The sequence below is a fragment of the Phascolarctos cinereus genome, unplaced genomic scaffold, assembly GCF_003287225.1.
Source record: "Phascolarctos cinereus isolate Bilbo 61053 unplaced genomic scaffold, phaCin_HiC Scaffold_9;HRSCAF=440, whole genome shotgun sequence".
Lineage (NCBI taxonomy): Eukaryota > Metazoa > Chordata > Mammalia > Diprotodontia > Phascolarctidae > Phascolarctos > Phascolarctos cinereus.
This window is the reverse complement of record NW_027556402.1, coordinates 262,064,006-262,081,418: the sequence shown is the minus strand read 5'-3', so window position 1 is coordinate 262,081,418 and position 17,413 is coordinate 262,064,006. Positions and strand designations below refer to the sequence as shown.

The following is a 17,413-nucleotide window of genomic DNA, read 5'->3' as shown; positions in this document are numbered from 1 at the left end:
ATAGAAGGGGCAAGCTCTCAGCAGAGATTCGATCAAAGGCTCCAGTGGAGGGGCTGACCTTAGTCAAGAGAAGCACCACCTCTGTGAGAGATTGGAACAGAGCAGGAGACAATGAGTGACAAAGTGGGAAGGTTTTAGGCACTGAATAGCAGAGACAAGTTTTCAGAATGGACGACCTTAGTTTTCTCAGTGAAATCAGAGCTGAAGTAATTTGCTGTGAGGATAGTGTAAGAAGAGAAGTTTTGGAATAGATGCTGTGGGGAGTGTGCTACTCAATTAGGGAAGCATAAAAGGACTGCTGAATAGCAAGGAAGTCTCAAGCAGGCTCAGCCAATGTGGCAGCAGACTGAATCTCAGTTGCCTATTTTTGAGAAGGAGGGAAAGTGGATAGTGCAAGTAATTTTGAATTGAGATTCAGCAAAACATGAGTTGTGGGTTTGTAATGGGGACAGATTTATAGATAGTCAGACTGAGGGAGGGACGGAAGGACAGAAGGATCAAAATTCAATTTCCCATGTCCAGACCAAACCCTGCCATGGCTCTCTGTTGAAGGGCAAGGTCTGACCCTCTGGATGGCAAGTTAATTGGCGGAGTTAATTGGCAAGTCATGGGAACTAGGGAAGGTGTTGAATGTGGAGGCTTGACTGTTAGATGGTACATCAACATGGACTCTGCCAATGCCAAGACAAGTGGATGGATTTGTGGGAGCCAGGGACAAGCTATCCCAATAGCTAATGTGTCCAAAGAGGTTTTGTCTTAAAGATGCAAGGAAGGCAGTGGAGCAAAAGATAGAGTTCTGAGAAAAGCAAACACTCTGGTAGGTGGTCCATTCCCATTCCCATTCCATCCCATCCCATCCCATCCCATCCCATCCCATCCCATCCCATCCCATCCCATCCCATCCCATCCATTTCTCATCCCTCTACTGCCACCTGCTGGGAAGAATCGGATTACTTTTGAGCCAGTTGTTTTCAAATATGGATTCGGTTCCATTTCTTACACTTTCAGCACCACTAGAAGCCCAGGCCCTGGAAACCAGCACAGAGCACTTCTAAGGACCCATGCCTAGAGAATGGGGGCCATAGGAGGGGTATGTAATCCATCCTCACCGGGCTCCTGCTATAGTCCAGGGCCTCTGCTGGACACTTTGGGGTAAAAAAGTAAGACAATCTGTCTGCTCTCAGAAGCTCCTTGTTTAGAAAGGGCTATCAGCTATGGAGCCAGATTAATTTAATACAAAGCAGAGAGGGATCAGTGAGTGAATGAATGAATGAATGGATGAAAAACCATATATTGAAAGCTTACTACATATGAAGCTCTGTGCTAAGGGCTTGGCATACAAAGAGAAAAGTAAGACAATGCTTGCTCTCACACAGCTCACATTCTAATGGAAGAGTCAACCAAGGAAGCTTCAGCTACAGACCAGATGGTCCCTGGGGAATGGGTTAGGGCAGATGGTGATGTAACTTCTTTACTGTAATTTTCACTCATAAAATCACATCCATTCCTGATGTCAGAACATTTGACAGTGCCAATGACATTCGTGGGTACTTTCTTTTCAGAGTCTTCAGTAGCTGTGATTGAATTACCTAAGGAAGCAGTGGCCAGGCACCATCTTTGTGGGGAATGATGTCTGGGATGATTGCTTCAGGGGCCCAGCTGGAAGCAGCATAGGTGGACCAGAGGGACATTGCCCCTGGCAGTGCTTTTGGCTTCATAGTCTGGGTGCATCTCCATTCGCACCAGAGGGGCGCTGGCGGAGGTGGCTGGATGGCTCATGCCTCTTTCGGTTTCTCTCTTAGAGTCCCTTGCAGTTTCAGCTAGGCTGGCTTGTTTGGCCCCTAAGTGGCGGGTGGTCAGCACTTGGCCGGTTTGCCGGGCCCTGTCTCCACAGGACCTGCTTCCCTGGATGGTGGCTACAGTATCATAACAATAAAGAACAGGCAACTGTTTCAGTGGGAGATTTCCTTGGATCCATCCAAGCTGGGCTGCCATGACTTGTAATCAATAAATCAGGGAACAAAAATTGTTGGAGGAGGAAGTGTCTTTTATGTGCTAGGCACTTTTTTTAGAGTCGGGACAATCTAAGGCGAAAAAACCCCACTGAGAATACAACTCATTATTCAACAAAAACTGTACGAAAAATTCGACAGCAATGTGGTAGAAAGTAGAATTAGATTGGGATTTCACACCATCTAAAACGATGAATTACAAATGAATTAGTTGCTGCAAAGTAAAAGGTGAGACCAGCAGTGGCTCCAGTAATCAAAAGTGGCTGGAACTGCAACATTGTGATTGCTCTGATTATCCTCATTGCTCAAGAGCCTTCTCAGGGGTGGGGTCTCCGCAGGCCTGGGGATTTGTTATTCACACTCATTAAGCCTGACTGAAGGAAGCCCGGAATGATTTAGGTGGGACAGATTATTGGAGACAGGAGTGTATGGTCAAAGTCCTAAACAAAGATGCCATTCTTCAAACCTTTTGGGTTGGCCAGGATAACTCTGGGCCACATTTTGTCTTTTTTTTTTTTGTTTTTGTTTTGGGCAATTGGGGTTAAGTGACTTGCCCAGAGTTGCACAGCTAGTAAGTGTCAAGTGTTTGGTCTGAGGCTGGATTTGAACTCAGGTCCTCCTGACTTCAGGGCTGGTGCTCTATACACTGCACTACCTAGCTGCCCCCTTCTGGGCTACTTTCTCAGCACATCATTTCTCCCCAGAATAGAGACCTTACTCTAAGGACTTGACCCTTTTAGCCAAGATTGTAACCTGGTGGCCATGAACTTGTTTTCTTTTCCCCTAATTGCATTTTAGTAAGAGTGGTTTCCTTTGTCATTCTACATATTTTATTTTATGTACTTAAAAATCTTGTTCTGAGAAGGGGCCCATAGGCTTTAACCAGACTGCCAAAGGGATCCATGACGGAAAGTTAAGCCCCCTGTTTTAAGCTCTAGAGTTCTCTGCTTTAGACCCCTCAGGCCTGATTGATGAGAGATTGATCTGGTTTCATTTTATTTCCCAGGCATCTTCTTGCCAGCCCAAGTACATCAGCTGTCATACCTCTTCATGTCCCAGTTCTTGAATCACAATCAGATCACTACTGTCACTGGAAAAGGTCCATCAATACACTCATCAAAGGTTTGACTCATCATCCTTGTAATTTTCCAAGTTGAAATTTCCCTTCCTGGACACCACTCTCCCATATTTTCTCTCTCCCCATTAGAAGATAAATTTATCAAGGGAAGGAATTTTGATTAACACAGTGCTTGGCATGTAGTAATGATTAATAAATAAATTTTCAACTATTTATTTACATCTACATAAATATTTAAAAAAATGAAAGATACTGCAATATTATTCCTACAGCAATTATGTAGAGCAGGGATAATTCTTAGTTATTTAACATACAGAAAAAATGATGACATGAAATGGATGGATTTGATTATGTAAAATATGGAGGTTTTATGCAACAAAAAATAATGCATTCAGAGTCAAAAGGAAGGAAACAAATTGGGGAAAACATTTCCTGTAAGCATTTCTGGTAGAAGTCTGATATCCAAAATCTACAAAAAGCTGACGCAAATTTGACAGAATGAAAAAAAAAGCTAAGGGTTACTAGTTGCATGAGCACTTCTGTCAGGGTAGTTAGGGAACCTAGAAAAAGGGAAGGGGATCTAGGATCCAGTAGATTATATGTAGTGGTGAGAGAACTGTGTGCAGCAGCAATCAGTGGAAGGAGTTCTTGGGAGACCTGGGAGAGTCTTGGGACACCTGGTGTACTCACTAGCCCCTGAAGTTTTGCAGTTTGGGTTTCATTCCCTTGGGTCTTCATTTGTTCATTCAATCACCAGAAGGGTTCAGATAGCTTGTGTCTGTCCAGTCAGAGTTCAGAGACATAATGGATACCAGAACTGAAGTTAAAATGATGGGACAGTTGGTAGAAGAGTTCCATAACTACCTGGGCAAGGAGGGTAAGTCCCTTCTTCTTTCTGGGTTTCAGTCTCTTCTTTGGTCAAATGAAGGAGTTGGCCTAGATGGTCTTTTTTTTTTTTTTTGGCTAGGCAATGGGGCTAAGTGACTTGCCCAGGGTCACATAGCTAGTAAGTATCAAGTGTCTGAGACTGGATTTGAACTCAGGTCTTCCTGACTCCAGGGCTGGTGCTCTATTCACTGCGCTACCTAGCTGCCCCCTGGCCTAGATAGTCTTGAAGGTCCCTTATGACTCTAAAGCACATGATTCTATGAAAACTCCATCCTAGAGCTGCCAAGGTCTGAATCACGGCAGCTGGTCTTGCTCCAAAATCCCTATTCTTAAAGAAAGGCACCCAGCCGCAGACAGGGGACATTTACAGCCCCCTTAGTCACTTAGCATGGGTCATGTGCCAGACCCATTGCTGAGAGTTTCAGCCCCTAGGACTTCACAGGCCACTAGCAGAGATCAGACCAGGGACAGCCACCATTATGACACAAAGCAGCCAAACAAAGACTGCTAATGGAGAGGTCATCGTTGGACAGATTGTGCTCTGAGAGATGAACTTGGAGTTAGGAAAAGCAGGGTTAAAGTTCTGTCTCCAACAATTACTGTGACCACAGCAAATCACAACCTCTCTGAGCCTCAGTTTTTTCCTCTGTAAGTGAATGTAGCCATCTGTCTGATGGGCCCAGGGGAGCAAGGAGCCTTTTCTCTCCCACTAAGGAGCCTTTAGAAACTGGGAGAAGAGAATGATGGTAAAAGTTGTGTCTTCCTTCAAGATCCACTGAATGGGCACTTCCTCCTATCTAAGGGGCCACTCCTTTTTTTGACATGGGCAACCTGTGCTATTGTCACAGGGACCAAAAGTCCAGTAATGGGGCAGCTTCATTATTCCAGAGCACACATCCTTCAGTGTAGAATCATAAGACATATGACAGCTAAATCCCATTGTGAAAAATCAGTCAGTCCACAAGAACATATTCATTACTTACTCCATGCCAGGAGCTATGCTGAGTGCTAGGGATACAAAGAAAGACAAAACTATGGTCCCTGCCTTCAAGGTGCTCACACAACTAGGCACATACAAGATACATACAGAATAAATGGGAGGTGATCTCAGAGGGGGGACACCAGTGATGGTGGTGGTAGCAGGGAGTGTGTGTGAGTGTGTGTGTGTGTGTGTGTCTGTGTGTAGCCAAGAACTCCTGGAGTTAGAGTGAGGAAGGCCTCAGTTCAAATTTGATTAGACATTTGATAGTTAAGTGACCCTGGGCAAGTCATGTAACCTTTCTGGACCTCAGTTTCCTCATTTGTAAAATGATCTGGAGAAGGAAATGGCAAACCACTCCAGTGGCTCTGCAAAGAAAACCCCAAATGGGGTCATGGATAGTCAGACATGACTGAAAATGACTGAACAACAGCAGCAAGGTTTCTTGAAGTTCTGAATCTATGATCCATGATCCCAAGAGGCTGGGGGGTGGGGAGCTGGCAATGCTCTCACCCCTCTCCCAACCTTGCAGCCCCATCCTCACATATACTCTATGGAAGGTCTTCTGATCCAACTCTCCACTCCCAGCCTTGGAAATAATAAGAATAATGACATAATATATAAGATAAAAAATTATAATACAATATAATACAATACAATATAATACAATGCAATGCAATGCAATGTGATGCGATGCGATGCGATGTAATGTGATGTAATGTAATGTAATGTAATGTAATGTAATATAATATAATGTAATATAATGTAATACAATACAATACGATACAATACAATATAATATAATATAATGTGATGCGATGCAATGTAATGTAATATAATATAATTACTATACTATACTATACTATACTATACTATAATATGATATACTATAATATGATATAATATAATATGATATAATATATTATACAATACAATAACAATAGTAATGATAAATAGCATTTAGGATTTCTTTAGAGCTTTAAGGTTTTAGAAGCACTTACCAAATATTTCATTTTATCCTCACAACAACTATGGGAGGTAAGTGCTATTATTATCTCCATTTTGTAGATGAGGAAGCTGAGGATGAGAAAGCTTGCATGACCTGCACAGGATCACACAGGTAAGAAGTGTCAGAGGATGGATTTGAACTCATCTTCCTGAGTCTAGGTCCAGTGCTCTATCCACTGAGCTGCCTGTCACACAAAGGGCTGATGTGAATCTCAAATGAAATGATGATGAAAGCCCTTGGTAAGCCTTCAAGTGCTTGTCCCCTCCTTGGTCATTTCCCTTTTCTCTCCCATGATTTCTCACCATGGATGATGAACTAAGCTTTGGGAGGGGGTTAGAATTATGATAATGGAGGCCAGATGATTTAGGTGATCTGAGGAAAGAAAGGACTGCCAGAATCCCCAAGTCACAGACTCCTAGAAGAGTTGTCAGGGACTTCATCCACCCTCCAGTCCAACCTCTACCCATCAAAGACTCCCCACTGAAGCAGCTCCAGAAAATAGCGATCCAGTCTTTACTTGAAGACCTCTAGGGCTAGGGAGCTCACTATCTCCCTGTGCCACTCATTCTACTGATGGAAAGCCCTTATGGTCAGGACAATTTTCTGTACTTCAAGTCAAATCTGCCTCCTGTAACTCCCCCCTTCCTCCACCTCACACACACATTGTTCCTACTGTCTCCTTTGGGGCCAAGCAGAACAAATGTCATTCCTTTTCTCCCTGACAGTCTCCTCCTCCCCTGTTCCCATCTAGTCACCACTGCATTGTACTAGGGCTGGGGATGAAAAGGTAAAAGTGAGATAGTCTCAGGCCTCAGGAGCTTCCATCCTTCTTGGGGTCAGAGGACCATGAGAATCAGCTACAAGTCACTCTGCTGATTTGGGAGGATGGTGTCGGGGAATGGAAGAGGGATCTTGGTCTCAATGGGAGATAAAGATTCTGGGAGGAGGAGGTGAAAACAGAGTGGTCCGAGTTAAGGGATGAGGTACTCAGCTGAGTTAGTTGCTCAGCTGAAAGCAAAGGAATAATTTGTAGAAGGATCCTTGGACTTGGACTAGGACACCTGGTTTCTAGTTTAGTCTTTATGACCTTGGACAGGTCATTGAACTTCTTTCACTCTCATTGGTAAAATTGTGTTCTTCAGCTTATAAATTCTCTTCCTAAAATGTGCCCCAAATTGAAGCCAATGCTCCATGTGTGGTCGAACTAGGATGTTATATATTAGGAATAACCATCCTCCTTATTCCTGGAAACTTTACCTCTTTCAGCTTTTCTGGCTGCCAGAGTGCACTGCTGATTCATATGGAGCTTACAATCCACTAAAATCTAGCCTAGATTTTTGCCAAGAGTCAAAGTTGAGCTCACTTGTCAATTATTTACAGATTCTATTTTCTTTCCCTTTTTGAAAATCAGGACATCTCTTGCCCTTCTCCAGTCCTGTGATCCCTCTCCTGTTCTCCGTGATCTCTCAGCGTGCCTGTCGGTTCCTGAATTCACTGAAGGCTGCGGGTCTTTCTTAGTGGCTTATTTACCTTGGATAGTTACTCCACACTAGTCATTTTGTTCTTTTGTATTTTCCAGTCAAAGGTCATTTTCCTTTGCTGAGAAAACACAAAAATAACAACAGTTGAGCAGTTCTGTCTTCTCCTTGTCAGTGGTTCTGGGCCCACACACCCCATGCAATGGTCTGATATCTCCTTTGATCCTCCTCTTTTCCCCAGTGTAGCTCAAAAGATCCCCCAAACTTGCCTGATGCTGCATTTGGCTTTGCTCACCAGCCCCAGTTTACCCCAGCTCTCAAAGTCCTGACAATGTCCTGCTCAGGACACATTTTCATGCATATCCTTTGTTTTCCACCCTTGCCTCCAGCTCTTTCTTGTACATATCTTAAAAACCCCCCAAACTCCACATTCTTTGGGGAACTCTCTGCACAACCACTATTGATCTCTTCAGACCACTCCCATTTTTTTCCTCATCTGAACTGTATCTCTGTGCACCTTCAGAATTTCATTCTTCAGACAAACGAATCTGAAATTAAGTGCTGAAAAATTATACTGACCAAGCTTGGTCCTGGAATAAGACCTGGGATGAGATGAGAACTGCACCTCCCTGTCTTCCTTGCAAGGGGAGGGGGGCAGTGCCGTGGGTGTGGGACATTACATGCCCTGTCAGACCCGGCTGATGTGCTGGTTAGTTTTGCGGAACTGCCGCAAAAAGACTCCCCAGCTCTTTTATTGTTATTCTTTGTTACAAAGTATGATTCACAGGGGAGGGGAGTAGAGAGGAGAAGGGAATACTGGGAAATGAAGGTAAAAACAAAAGAAATAAATGTTTAGGGTTTTAAAAGAAAAAAAAGAATTTCATTCTTAAGAGTTCTCCTTATCCTAGGCTGACTTTCCTTGGAGAATTAGGAAGCGTATAGTCTTTTCTGGGGGTAATGATACTGGTCTGGTGTTTATACGAATTCTAAGATCAGAGCTGAAATTTTAGGTTAAAGTTGTATTTATTCTCCAGGCCTCAATTCAGTCCAAACCACTATTAATTCTGGAGACATTGATTTATAGACTAGGCTTCAAGCCCAAGGAGGGAACTTGAAACCACATCGGGAGAGGATCTGATGAAGGAATTAGAGATATTTAGCTTAGGCAAGAAAAGACCTAGGGGAGAGCGGAGAAGGAGCTTGCCCTGTTCAAAAATCTGAAGGGCTGTCTAATGGAAGAAGAATTGTTCTTCTTGACTCCAGAGAGTAGATGTAGGGCTCATTGGTTGTGACCCTTTGTAGGCATGGGAGCTGTCCACAGCAGAATGGACTACAATGGGAGGTAGTTCTCTGGAGGCCTTTAAGCAGAGACTACCATCAGGGATACTTCAATATTGTGTGTATGTGTGTGTGTGTATGTGTATTTGTGTGTGTATATGTATGTGTGTATGTATATTTGTGTATGTATATGTATGTATGTCTGTATGTGTGTATGTGTATTTGTGTGTATGTGTATATGTGTATGCATCTGTATATGTGTGTATGTGTATTTGTGTCTGTATATGTATGTGTGTATGTGTGTATATATGTGTACGTGCACATATGTGTGTATGTGTATGCATGCATGGGTGTATGTGTATGCATGTATGTGTGTATGTGTATATGTGTGACAAGGGAGAAGGAATGTTTAAAGTTTGGGTTGGCCTAAACGACCTTTAAAGTCCCCGTCCAACTCTGAGATTATGTGACTCTTCAGATTGGGGGACTTAATCCATGTGGGGATTAATTTTAGAACCTGTTAATTCCTTAAGAGACGAAGGGACACCAAATAAAGCAACTGAAACACTTTTTTGTTTCCTCCTAGGAACAGACTTTGGAGAAGAAGGATCTTATCTGTCAAGATTTGGGATGACAACCCTCTACCAGCCAGGGCCCTTCCCTATGGCCAGACAGGCCAAGGCATGTACAGACATTCTTCCAAGTCGTGCTTTGCCTCTGAATGCAGGAATGATTAGGTAACACCATCCACAGGGGAAAATCCTAGTGAAGGAATAACCTATTGGATGAAGACCCTTATATAGTAGGTGGTTCCCATACAGGTAAGTCAGCTACATGATATTATATGGGAGGTGCAGTAGAGAGGGGTCATGCAAAGTGTTAGATCAGGCCCAAAATTGGATGTTATTGGGAGGAGGAATGGGGTAATCTCATGGAGAGCTTTGTGGAGAAGCTGGGATGCTAAGTTGGCCTTGACATTTTGCGTCTAATTTGTTCATGCTCAAACTCATCCCTCCTTTTATTGAACACAAGATAGAAGTGGAATCAAAGATTCAGAGCTGGAGGGGACCTTAGAAAGATCCAGTCTGATCTGTTCATTCTACAAAATGAGGACACGGAAACCTAGAGAAGATGTGACATGACTGACCTACAGACATATTGGTAATAAGGAGGGGGGGTGGAATGTGAACCTTGACAGATCCAGAGCCAGAGGTCTTTTGACTCCAGCCCATAGAGTGCACCCAATCAGACAGGAAGGAATATCAGTCAGAGAGATGAGACTGTAAAACTAGGTGGGTGGAAATCGTCAAAGAGGCCAAGAGCCAGAGATGTTGGACAGGGTTTATTTAAACCAGCTGGAGACAGATACTTCTATGGCTGGAAGATCTGCTGTGATCTTTCTTTGTCCTTTATACAAATCTGACAGGGAGTGGCTAAAATTAGGTCTCTTGGTGACATCCCAGGGCCCTTGGAGAAGGAGCTTTCTTTATGCAGAGGCCAGGAAACTCAGATGAGACAGCTCCAGCATGATGCTTCATCAGCTCAGGATATTCCAGGGCTTGTCTGGAACCATTTCTACCACTGCTCCCCAAATCAGTTTGGAAAGGTAAATCCCTGAGTCCTTTAGTGGGGGTGGGTCAGCACCCCAAGAGATATTAAAGAAGGAACCCCTGTAGTAGGCACATAGTAGACACTTAATGTTTATTAATTGGTGTATTGAATCCTTTTGTCTTTGGGGTGCCTCTAGTTCTGATTCCATCATATTCAATAGAATCATCTCCCCTTTCCTACCCAGGGCCTCTGTCCAGGGTCTGCACATTTCCTGCCTCAGAGCAGCAAGCAGACAATTTTGACCCTGGGGTAAGTCCAGGGTATGGAGTGAGTTTAGCAGAGGAATGATTTTGGGATACCACAAGGCCCCTGCTAGGGAGGTCCAAAGAGTGGAACAGTAGTCCAGTCAGAGCTAGCCAGGGTATGGTTACCAGAGGGGTTGGGTGGAAGCTTTTGGAAATTCCTAGTTTAACTAGTTAGTTTGACTATTGAGCCTCAGAATTGAATGGTTTTTATCTTCAGCAGTGTACTAGATCAATATCCTCTAAATGTTGGCTCTTTGGGGCAGAGCTTTTGCTATTCTCCCCTAGGTACCAGTCTGGCTAGGCTTCATGCGTGCTGATCTACAGCTGCTCCTTGGAGGCTGAGCATCCCCACCAGGGCATGGGCAAGATAAGAGAGAAGAGGCAGGGATGGAGGTAAATGAAGTCATTTACTGCCAGGCTAGTTCTTCCATGTTGTCAGCCCAAGTGATGCTGTCTTTCCATAGGTCCTTGATTGGGGCTGGTGGCTGGTCCACCTTGGGGAAACTCTGCTGCCTCCCTCCCTTACCTTCTCTCCAGAGAGGAGTCACCAGTCCTTCCTGGGGCTTCTCATTCTGATGCTACTCTTTCTCTCCCCCTTTCCTTCTTGCCTTTGTTTTCCCTTCTCACATTAGTCACAAGAGAAAAAGGATTTGAAATATTTTACACTCTCATCAGCCCAATTGATGGTCCCTTCCTCTCCTCCTCCTCAGGAGGTTCTGGAACAATAAGGCTCCAGCAAGAGGCAGAGGGACGAACCAGGAATCCCACAACTGGAGAAAGGTATTCTTTAATCCAGCCCGGGGAGCTGCTGGCATGCAGGGGGCCCAGCATCCCAGGAGACATCCAAAGTGGACCCTGGAAGAGTGAGCAGAGAAGGGAGACACCGGGTTTGGGGAATTTGGGGTGGATTGGATTGTGCTGAACTCATCCCCACTTCCTTGGACACAGCTACTTGAGAGAGTTCTGAGTCTGAGCTCTCTTTTTCACTCCCACCCTTTGCGAAGTTCCGAGATCTATCACTGAGTTCCCAGTGCTGAGTTCGAGCAGACTCATCTCGGCAGGTGTGCACTGTGAACAGGGACTCAGAAGGGAGACCTAGGTGGGTGAGTAGGTGGGGGCTCAGGCTCCTTGGGGGGGACCCCTAGACCCTGCAGAAGGGGAAAGAAAAGGAAGCCAAGTCCAAGAGAGTGTGTTCTCTTGTTTGCAGACAGTCTTCTAATCTAGGCTACCCTCAGGAAATCTGCATTTTGCTGGTTTGCATTTCTTATGCAAATGTGAGTACCTTTTGGGGTTACTGCAGCAGGCGTCTGCAGCAACCACACTGACAGGATCCCCCAGTTAGAAAATAAACCAGCCCAAGTCTTCGGAGTGGACCTGCCAGGTCTGTCTTCCCATCCCCATCCCGGGGCATGGCATTGAGCGGGCTACATGGGAGGGTCTCATAAAACCCACACGAACAGCAGGGCAAGACTAGGTAGAGAAGTGTCCCAGGGCCTCAGTGACAGGGCTCCAGAAATATCCATTTCAGGTAAAATAAATGACTTCTCTCTGTTTCCCTCCCTCATCCTTCCCTGCCACCAAACCATCGGCCAGGTGTTTGGACAACTACTGTTCCCTGGAGTCTCCTGTATTTGGGAGTGAGGCAGCTAGGTAGCACTGGGCCTGGAGTTAGGAAATGTAACCTCAGATACTTGCTAGTTGTGTGACCTAGGCAAGTCAATTAACATATTTACCTCAGTTTCCTCAACTGTAAATTGGGGATAATAATGGCACCTACTTCATAGGGTTGTCATAAGAATCAAATGAGATAATAATATTTGTGAAGCACTTAGCACAGTGCCTGGCACACAGTAGGCATTATATAAATGCTTATTCCCTTCCTTTCCCCCTTCTGATCAATGCCATCTTATATATCTCTCTTTGGGAATGAAGAATAGCAGACCTTCAACCTCCTAGCAACTTCCCTTGGTAACTCCTCCTCCCCAAATACCGTCATGCCTCCTGAATTCTCAAAGCTAGTCCAAGCCTTATCCCAACCTCTGCCATTAGATTGGTATCAGGTCATCCCAGGGCCCCCTTGGTGGGAGTAGAGGGGTGGGCATATCCGAATAAATAACAGTAGTCTGGCCCAGGCTTTGGAAAAACCTACGACCTCAAAGACACCTGGGGGAGAGGGCCACAGTTCTGGAGCAAGCTCATTGAAGCCCTTGGGTGGGGTAAGAGAAGGTGGGGAAGAACACAAAGAAAGGGAAAGAAAGAGATTATTTTGGATCTTAGTATGTTCGAGCTAGGAAAGACCTTAGAACATAGAGCGTGAATTGTCGGAACTGGAAAGAACATTAGAATATGGAGTATCAGAGCCAATGGTGAGAGCTGGGACTGTAAAGCATAGAATATCAGAGTTGGGAGGGATATAAGAGCATGGAATGTTGGAACTCAAAGAGACAGAATGTTGGCTATTAGAAATGTGAGAGACCTTGGAATACAGAGCACAGAACATCACCCATGGAACACAAGGTCAGAGCTGGGAGGGCCTTTGGAACATGAGGTCAGAGCTGGGAGGGCCTTTGGAACACAGAAGGTCAGAGCTGGAAGGGTCCCCAGAGCCTGCTTGTACAGGATCTGAGGGCAGTCTCTCCAGTGAACTATTTGTGACCATCTCACTTCCTGCTGCAGCTTGGCTCTGGTGCCATATTCCTACAGGGGCTGTGGCCCCAGCATCCATCATTTGTACCCTGTTCTCTGTAGTCCTGTGACCCTCAGGGAGGTCATTGCCCTAAAGCTCTGTGATGTGAGTAGAAGATACTGTTATCACTTTGTGCATTGGTGGGATGTCTGGTTCTTTGAGAACCCCTCAGACAATATCAGGTGGATGGGACCTTAGAACCTAGACCAAAGGATGTTAGTGATGCAAGAGACCTTAGAACATAGACCGAAAAGAGTCAGAGCTGGGAGGCACCCAAAGCATACAACATACGGTGATACTGGAAGACCTCTCAGAGGCCATCTAATCAATCCTTTCTCCTTCCTGCCATAGCACTTTTACAAAACATAAACATGAGGATCCTGAGAGGGGAAGGAATTTGCTCAAAGTTTGAACAGCTTGTGAGTGGCACTGACGGGGACTCAGGTGTCCAGATTCCCAGGCCAGTTCCCTATCCCCTTCCCCATGGTGCTTCCTTTATTGTAGCTGACTGGGTCCCTGTCAGTCTCTACCTACTACCATGCCATGATGGCAGAGGATGAAGTCAATGCTATGTTCCACCCATCCCAGCAGTTCCCATAATGCCTCAGGTCAGTGTGTCTAGACAGGGATTTTTTTGGTGGCCAAATGTCCTGCTGCCCTGACTGAAACCTGCAGAGCACAGGGAAGGATAATAAGGAAGGGAGAGTAGGGGAAATGGAGGCACGGAGCCTGGCTGATGTCTGTACTCTCTTACTTGGCTCTGGGATCCTAACTGAAGTCACAAAGGAAAAAGCAAATCAAAAAAGAATTCTTCAAATTTGAGCTGAAGTTGAGCCCGGCGACTGCTGGGTAGTCTAGGCCAGTCCCCAATCCAAGACTCTGTTTATTCCTGCATCATCAGCAAAGGGGGCCCTCTTCTCTGCCATACACATCTTGCAGTCTCCAACTCCCCCTTCTTGCCCTCTGCTTCTTCAGACGCCTGGAAATGTGGTGTTGGAGAGGAGCTCACGTGAGATGCACCTCTGGGATTATCATGTTTTTGTCTTTAAAAGTGTATTGGTAACCATGATGTTCACGTCATCGCTTCCAAAAAGAGAGTAACTGGACCAGTTCAGAAACCAAGTCGAGCCGACCTGGAGTCACAGGGTTAAAGCTGGTCTAGTCCACTCCTTTCCCGCGTCAGGAAACCGAGGCCCAGAGAGGAGAAGGGACTTGGTCAGCGTCGCACAGGGAGCAAATGACCGCCGTTGTCTGACTCCTGTCTGGCTCCCAATGCACAGGTCGACACCTATCCTCCCGCATGTCTGCAAAGGTGAGAGGGAGATGCCTCTCTTTTCCTAGGACTGTAAGAGAAAGACGTCATTATCTTGGTTAGCGACTAGGAGGCGCCCTCCGCGCAGTGAGGACTGGGCTGGTTTGGGAGTTAGCAGGCTTGGGTTCAGATCCCGCGTCTGGTGGCTGTCTTCTGTGAGATCAGATGCCTTCTGGGATCCTTCCCAGTTCTCCAACTAAGATCGGCTCAGTCATATAAGCACTGGACAGCGGGGCCTAACCCGAGCCAGGCCTCCCAGGCCCGGCTTGCCCTGCCCTAGGTCTCCAGTGCAAGGGCTCCAAGAACATGCAGGGATGCCTCTTGGAAGCCACAGTTTAACGACGCTCCCAGGCGGTCCGATGGACGCTGCAAAAGTTCTGCAGCTTCCCAGCCACCACGGGAGCGCGCTTGCCTTGTCCTGGAGGAAGCGTCATTTGTCCTCTCCTTGGGACGGGTGGATGGACAGACTGATGGGCGACCAGACGGCAGCTGGCGCTGGAGTCGAAGTCCCTGCTGCAGGAACTGGGGCGAGACTGGGCGGGGGTGCGGGGAATGCGGGAAGGCAGCTGTGGCGGCCCCAGCAAAGATAGGCGCACTTCGCACGCAGCCGACGCTTAGGTGAGCGCAATGCAGCATCCCGCCCGCAGAGTTTGGGAGCCGTGCTTCTTGAAGCACAGCGTCTGTCCCACCACTACCCCAGAGCAAGGCCAAGGAGGAAGCAGGAGCCTGTTGTGCTGGGCTCCGGACATTGACCCAGTCCCTGGGCTGCTGGGTGTGGAGGCGGGCTGTCTGGGGGCCCTCACTCTCCATCTCGGGGAGACGCAGCACCTGCTGCACGCAGACAGCTAGCAACAGCCCCAGTATCAGAAGGGAAGAAGCAGAGAGCGAGGGAAGGGGGGCTGCTCTAGGCTCTGCTCCCCATTTTCAGTCCCTACTGTATTCCCTAAATGTAGAGGAGAACGCGAACCATGCGGGAGCCAGCCCCAGTTCAGGCCAGACCCCGCCCTCCATAACCGCAGGCATCCCTGGGAGTCCTTCTCCCCTTAGCTCTCCCCTCCAGAGCCAGTGCCATCACCAGCAGATCGGCTGCTGTTCCGCCCGGAACCTGTCCCTATATCTGTCCTGGGTCCGGAGCCCAGACCCCGTCCCAGTCCGGGTCTAGAACATAGCAGTCACGTCCTTGGGGCGGGCGCTGCACTCGCCCCACCCCCACTGGGTACTCACCGTACAGCAAGGCATGAGGCTGCTCTGGGACGGGCGCACCGCAAATCCTCCCTCAGCCGGAGCTCTTCTTCATCCTCCTCCCCGGGAGCAGCCCCGGGCGATCTCGAAGGAGCCGGGGCAAGCTGGCTCCCGGGACTTCTAAGAAGCCTCCTTCCTCTGCCCAGTTTGGGAATATGGAAGGTGACTCTGCAGCCTCCGAGCTGGGAGGGAAGACGAGGCAGTGGCCTGATCCGTGCTCCGCAGACACAACAGTCCCGGGAAACCGAGGCAAGGGGCTCCAGGTGGTGCACTGTACTGCGGGTGGGGGCCTGGGTGAGTCGCTCCTGCCCTTGGCCAGGCAGCTCAGCCAGATGAGACCAGCAGGCAAACCAGCCGGCAAACCAGTCGAGCAGGTGTTTCTAGGACTGAGCAAAGTCAACGCCAGGTTGGCCCCGGAGGCAGGAGGCAGGGAACCGGCCGGGCTTGGCTCCAAGAGGTGGGGCTGGCTGCACAAGGCTGCACCAAAGCAAAGATTTAGAGTGCACACTGCACCCCCTGCACTGCTGGCCCTGGTCAGCTCCCCTATCGCCCTTCCTAATTCCTGGTCCTGGTACAGCCCTGAGAATGGGGAGGGGGCCTGAAGGGGAGGCTATGCCCAGAGGTGACACCCTTAGGGGGCCTATGACTTGGTCAGGTGCTCGATAGTCACATAAATCACCCCAAGCGTTCCCTTTAGACACAAGTGTCACCTGACTCTTTATTAGTGTAGTGGGAAAAGCCCTGGATCTGGATTTGGAGTTAGGAGGCAGTGGTTGGAACCTTCCTCTGCTACTTATTGCCTGCATGATTTGAGCTCATTCGCTTAACCTTCTGGACCTCAGTTTCCTTCTTTGTAAAATGAAGAAGTTATATTTGGTTACTTCTAAAGTCCCTTCCTAGGGAGTTAGATGGCTCAGTGGATAGAGTGCTGGCCCTGGAGTCAGGAAGGAAATGGCAAACCACTCCAGTACTTTGCCAAGAAAACATCATGGACAGTATGGTCCGAGGGGTCAGAAAGAGTGAGATATGGCTGGACAACCGGACAACAACAACAAAGTCCTTTCCAGCTCTAAGCCTCATGATTCCTTGCTTCAGGAATAATAGCGCATCCCTGGTGCCTCTACATACTGCTGGAGGAGGGGCAGGAGGAGGAGGAGGGAGGAAGCTGGGGGCACTTGGGGACTAGGCTTCCCAGCCTGCCTTGAGAGAGAAAGGCTCCAAGAGCTGGCTGGATCAGTGCTGAGCAGCTGCTTTCTGACCCAGCTCTGTATTCTGGGCCCCTGGGAACTCTGAGCACTGTGGGTCAGGGTCCAAAATTGTGCTGACTTAGAAGCAGTTACAAGGAGAAGGAGAGAAAGAGGGAGAAAAGGGAAATGAAAATGGAGGAAATGAGGGTGAGGGGGAAAACAAGGAGAGCAGTGACCCAGCATAGAGTCAACAAGCATTTATGAAGTCCGCTCCGTGCCAGGTCCTGAGGGGTGAGTCTGGAGCCCGGGATGGTCTGTCCCCTGCCCAGTCACTTTTCCTGTGCCTGGGCTCCACTTCCCTGGCCTGTCTCAGGGCTCCAGTAGAGAGGGCCTGACCATTCCTCTTGA

At 47.4% G+C, this 17,413-nt stretch overlaps 1 protein-coding gene across 1 annotated transcript in view; it reads right to left on the bottom strand.

Annotated features, from left to right (window-relative positions):
- Positions 1–16,143, bottom strand: part of OSBPL5 (oxysterol binding protein like 5) — a 153,243-nt gene extending 137,100 nt beyond the window's left edge. Inside the window, exon 1 of the mRNA XM_078148186.1 lies at positions 15,801–16,143. Coding sequence (XP_078004312.1) covers positions 15,801–15,815 — 15 coding nt within the window. The 5' untranslated portion in view covers positions 15,816–16,143. The remainder of the gene's footprint in view (positions 1–15,800) is intronic.
- Positions 16,144–17,413: the final 1,270 nt, after the last annotated feature.